Source organism: Magnolia sinica, chromosome 13, assembly GCF_029962835.1.
Source record: "Magnolia sinica isolate HGM2019 chromosome 13, MsV1, whole genome shotgun sequence".
In the NCBI taxonomy this organism is placed as follows: Eukaryota; Viridiplantae; Streptophyta; class Magnoliopsida; order Magnoliales; family Magnoliaceae; genus Magnolia; species Magnolia sinica.
Genome location: NC_080585.1, coordinates 29,532,409 through 29,538,408, shown reverse-complemented (window position 1 = coordinate 29,538,408; position 6,000 = coordinate 29,532,409). Strand labels below are relative to the sequence as shown.

The 6,000-nt window shown below is 41.3% G+C and overlaps 1 protein-coding gene across 1 annotated transcript; it reads left to right on the top strand.

The window, feature by feature from the left end:
• Window positions 1–4,104: 4,104 nt before the first annotated feature.
• On the top strand, window positions 4,105–5,533 carry LOC131224078 (uncharacterized). The gene has a single exon (XM_058219643.1). The coding sequence runs from the start codon at window positions 4,141–4,143 to the stop codon at window positions 5,035–5,037; it is 897 nt and encodes a 298-aa protein (XP_058075626.1). The 5' UTR covers window positions 4,105–4,140; the 3' UTR covers window positions 5,038–5,533.
• The last annotated feature ends 467 nt before the right edge of the window (window positions 5,534–6,000 follow it).

Sequence of the window (6,000 nt, the reverse complement as noted above, 5' to 3'; positions counted from 1 at the left end):
GATGGCTACTATCATTTGATTAGTCTGATTTTCGATTATGTTGTAATTTGGGCCATCGAAGTGCTGCGCTATACCATATGTGCGGTGGATGAGTCAACTCCGTTTTTAAAATGGTGGTAAACTAGCGTAATACAGACTTAAAAAAAAATTTAAAATTAAAATTGAGGGAAATAATTTTTTCGGGTAATTTCGAGAGAACAAAACAGAGAGAGGCAGAGATACTCCGATATTCTAGCAGGGATAATACGCAGGCAGTTAGAAATCATCCAGAAATTGAATACGTGGCATGCCAATAAGTCAAACTAACCGTCCAAATTACGGGCACCATTTTAGAAGTATCAAAAAGAAAATATTTCTTGAGAAAAGATATAATGAGGTCGATCTGATGGAACTTCCTATGAAGTCGTGCCTTATATAAGGCCACTGTGATGTTTGACAGACATCCATCCCATCAATCCGATGCACCCTTCCATGGTGATCCACGGACCTAAAACTCAAGAGAATTCATGACTTAAGTGGGACACACCACACACAACAATCGAGAGTAGATGTCTGCCATTGAAACCTTAGGGCTCGTTAAGATGTGGTTTAGACATCCAGCCCATCCATTGTGTGTGGAGCTGTACATGAACCGAGTTAATTCGGTTAGCTTGCTTGACTGGACTAAAATAAGTTCGATTCAACTCGGTTCAAAATTGAGTTAGAGCTGAGTCGAGTTAAGTGGATTTTTTGAGCTTAAAAAAATTTCATGCCAAGTTGGAGCTTGCCTGAGCTCAACTCGACTTGGATCGAACCCCAACTCAAATTGAACTCGGATCAAACAAGTTCGGTGACTTTGTTATTTTGCTATTGATGTTGCTCACAAGTATTTGATGAAATGACTCACTGAAGTGTCGGCGTGTGGTGAGGATAATATAGATATGAAACAAGTACCCTTGTATTTTGATTTTTATGTGTACCTACTAGGTATTTGATAAAATACATTTAAAATGTTGCTATTGTTTTACATACTATGAAAAATTGAAGGTGTACTCCATGTGTTAGAGAAAATGCCACAGATGCTCTATCTTGACTTGAACTAACCCGAGTTGCTAACCGAATTAATCCCAGTTGGCCAGTTAAGTTTGAGGACTGAGTCGAGCCAAGTTCGAGCTAGGGTTAGCTAGTGGCCAAGCTGAGTCTAGCTTGCCACTAGCTAACTCTAGCTGTGCCAAGCCCGACTTGGCTCAACTCATGTACATTGTTAATTGTTTGTGTCCCACTTGGACGAGGCGTCACATCAAATTTCATGCAACTCCAAAACTCAGGTGGGCCCACAAATACATTTAGATGTTTTAGACACTATTTCCATAGTTTCAGACCGCATGGCTTGGCACATCATAACCTAGAGGGGACCTACCAAATGCATAGAGTGGATGTCCAACAAACATCAAGGTGGGGCTCACAGAGCTCGACCTGTACCATTTCCCATATTTCTTTCATCTTGTTATTTAACTATTAGATTTAAGGACACTCAATGGAATCAAAATATCCAATGGTCTGTTTTTAAACAACAAGTGTCTATTAATCAGATGTTAGGACACTCAATGAATCTAACGTTTAGAATCCAACTTAGTGTCTCTACAATTTAGTCGGTTTAATTTGAGTAAATACATGCCACGTGTACTCTTTCTACGTGCTTGCATATCAAACGTGGGACGCAGCCAGAGTATCAAATAACCCACTCTGCAAGATTATCTAAATTTTAGTACGCTAAACCTGCAAACTTCATGGTCCACATCTTTAATCATAGAAATTATTCGTCTAGAGGTCCTAATATAGATGGACTACGAGCATTTGGAAAATCTAGCCATGAATCAATGAACGTTTGCATCTTGGAAGTGAAAACACTGGCCTTTCTACGTTAACCGTCCATTTGCAGGCCATCATGGGCTACTATAGTATCCGACTAATGGTTTTCTTTCAATGGAGGCTAATCAACTTGGTACACACCGAATTAAAGGTTCGGATCGTCTGGGTGGACCGACAGAGGTCGAAGGGCTACAATTTCAGGTACACCCGATGAGTTGCCTGTCTTTTTCGTCAGTACAAAATGAGAGAGCGGATTGCATATACCTGTGCCCGGGGCTGTGTGGGGTCCAAACAGTTGTCCGTGACAAATCCACGCCGTCAATATGTTTTGAAAGAATACAATAGGGCATTAAAAGAAATATTAGGAAGATTGAAGTCTCTGGTGGAACACATCAAACGAAACAGAAGGAACGGAAAGGTCCACCGTTGAAACATTCCTGGAGCTGAACATAAGGTTTATATGCCATCCAAATCGTTCATAGGTTATTACCACACAGATAAAATGTATTAACAAATATTATCCTGATACAAAACTTCTCTCACTGCCAGGCGTTCAATCCCCACTGTTTCTTGTTTTATGGCCTACATGAGTTTTGGATCTGCCTGATTTTTAGATTTCTGTCCCACTGTGTTCTTTCAAGACAGATGGACGGAGTGGATTTGTCACGGACATCTCTCTGGGCCCCACGCATCCCTGGGCACAGGAATAATCCGCTTCCACAAAATGAAAATATCGGTGCTCGTACGGTACCCCGTACCACCACAACTTGTGGGGAGTAGGGCTCTTGTGATACCCACATAAATTATAAATCTGATCCACCCCGTCCATTAGATGTCCCCTTTTATTTTACGCCATGGGGCGAAAAATCAACACTAATGGATACTAAGTTGGACCACACTACAAGGAAAATCTGGAAGAGGACGCCCAACCAATAAGCTTCCCACTATTTGTGGGGCACCATGACGCATATCACTAGGAAGAAGGAACAAACAAAAATTCAGACCATTTCAAAAGCTAGATAGGCCACACCACGTGAATTTTTAGAGCTGTTAGGCATGCTTTTAAATTGTTATCTTCGTTGTAGCCTACATGAATTTTGAATCGGCCTTACTTTTGGTTTCTACGGTGAGAATGAGGGGAAGAACGAGATGGACGGGGTTGATCGTATGCACAGTTGATGTAGGCCCCACATGGTCCAATACGTACCACCACAAGTTGTGGTGTCGCAGACCGCACCTTGGATGAGCTTCGTAAGATAATTGGGAATAGAATATTGATGTGCTTGAAGTTTGATGCAGCCCCCTTCCCATGGTATACTTATCAGAAAAACATGTCGGGTGATCAGGACCGTTGATCTTTTGGGCCAATGCCTGGATGGGCTATGAGACAAAAATCACCATTATCGAACCATTCGTTTCATCTCTTTTGAATTTTTCTTGCTGATTGTGGGAAATTTCTCTAAATTTTTCTTTTGCTGGACCTACTCCTGCGACATAGATACATGATTGACACGATCAACGGTCCTGATCATGACACAGATTCCCACGTGTGCCATGAAGAGGGAGATGCACAGAATTTCCCTGACAAGACTCAGGAGCTGCATGATATCAATTCTCTATCCTGATTCCTCAACATCCCAAGAGAACTTCATAAATATCGTCTCACGAGAAATTGAATCAATACGGCCACTTATCCTTATGCAGTAGTTATACCTCGTATGACCAAGATTTAAATTCCCTTAAAAAAAGAGTTATTTATACTCTGAGAGAGCAGGACAGTTGATACACATTCTCTCGGTAACTACTCTCGTGCTATAAATGTAACTCAAGTAAACCCGTTAAAAATCATGGGACCAATAGATCAGAACCCCAAAATCAGATTGATTGAAAAATCCTGACCTCTTATTCACGGATATTTGTATATCAAATTTGGAACCTTATCTTTATGGTTTAACCGTCCATTCGATGTCCACCAATCATCCATTTAGAACAGCCATTTCACTCTAATTTTCAGTCTAATCCCCAATCTGAAATCTACCACCTGATCTGAACCGTTTAATCTGAGTTAAATGTATGCCACATGTACATTTTTTTAGTGCATTCTCATATACCTTCATACTCTAACAGATTTTTCTAAACTAATACTAAAATTCCAAGCCTCATACAATCATGAAATATTAGCATTGAAGCAACCAAAACCCAACTAATCCAAAACCATGTGATTCAAAACACTCATAACATATACACCTTCACATCTCCATCTCTCCCACTCTCATTTCTCCTCTCAAAATGACAAGAAGAACCCAGATCTTTGAGTCCATTCATTTGATAGATACACCCCAAATATGTAGAGAATCCATTAGAATTCTACTCCTCCATCCAACCCAATTCCAATCCATCTCCATCTTCCTCTTCTCTCCTCTCCCAATCTCTCTCTTCCTTTCCCATCTCCTCATTCACCAATACCCAAAAATACCACCCTCCACTTTCAAACTAACCACCCTCTTATTTGGACAAGATGGTCCACCATTTGAACAAAATGGCCCACTTAACATCCTCTCAAATTCTCTATTTTCATACATCATGTGCTTCCCTTCGTCAATCACATTCCTTCTTCTCGGTAAAGCGGCGACGGCCCACTTAATTGCCAACACCTACAATGGGATTGGCCATAGTAGAAGAAGGTTGCTTGCAAGAAGTGGGGTTGTTTGGGTGAAGCTTCTACACACATGGTTTTGGGAATTCTTGATTGTATTAGGCCTTTCTTGGGTTTTTGGTGTGTGTTTGGCTACACTTCCCAATATGTTATTTGCTTATGGGATTTGTTCAAAGATGATAGGTGTTTGGGTTGTTTTAGGATTCCTAGGAATTCCATTTTGTATTGTGTTTGCACATGTTATGGTTGTGGGCAGTCTGGCAAAGGTGGTGTCTGTTTTGGAGGAGGATTGTTACGGGTTCGAGTCATTAGTTAAGGCCAAGGATCTGATCAAAGGAAGGAGGCAAACAGCATTGGCAATGGCCCTGATTAGCAATGTAGGGCTGAGATTGGTTGAGGGTTTGTTTGAGTTTAGACTGTGGAAGGGGATTAGTATGTGGGAAGGACCCATGTTGGTGTCCATGTATTCTTTGGTGCTGGTCTTGGACACTGTCATGAATGTTGTTTTCTTCTTTACATGTAAACCTTAGCCACTGGTGCAAATTCCTGTGGACCCCAGTGGGCCCACCTGTGATCAGCGACGGACGGTCGTCAATTGCAGATACTCCAAAACAACCATCAGCGGATTTTTATCGCAGCCGTTCAATTGAGTAAAACAGATGCGAGGGACCTTAGTTGAATGCCTCCGATCATTCGATCCGATATGATGGCAAGCCATGATGGTAGGTGGGCCCACTTCGGTCCCACAAAGGAATTTGCACGGTTTAAGGTAAGAGGAATTGGTACTTGATTCTTGCTTTTTTGTTTGCAGAGAAATCACATACAACAAATGTATTGGCTCATTGTTCAATCTTAGTTGTGAAGAGAGCAAATATTTTATATGCAGACGAATGTCAGACCCTCTGCGGATGGGACATAATTCAAAAATTACACTAGACAGATGATCGCAACCGTTCAAAGTGGTCTCCATCAAATGGAATTTTAAAATGAAGAGTATGGATTTTGCTAATTCAAGAATGATATTAAACTGAGGTTTGGATTGCCTAGCAAATCCGTTTTCGGGGCTATGGCCCATCTAAAGTGGGGCCCATGATATGGGCGTTTTGATTTGAGGCATATGTATTCTACGTGTACAGTTTGCATGCATGTAAATTAAAACCCACCGTGAAATGTCATCAAGAGGGCCCCACCAGCCTGATGGAGGGAACATCAGCATTTGAGGGTTTTCTTTTTTCTATGAAAAAACTGCAAACTTTACCAACCGTTCAAAAGGAAGAAAAGATCATGCATTAGTGCATAGTAAATAAATCAGGCCCGTGCCACGTGTGTGTAATCAGGCCCATTGGCAGCTGAAACCACTAATACCAACCATTCAAATACAGAATAGGCAATCTCTAGGGGCTTGCTAGGCAAAACAGGCCAAGGGATAGATGAGGATTCGTGTGAGATACTGAAGAGGCAATTTGTATAAAGTGCCACACGTGCAAGATCAT

Coding starts and splice junctions, on each gene's coding strand:
- LOC131224078 (XM_058219643.1), top strand. CDS start 4,141: ATGACAAGAAGAACCCAGATCTTTGAGTCCATTCATTTGATAGATACA.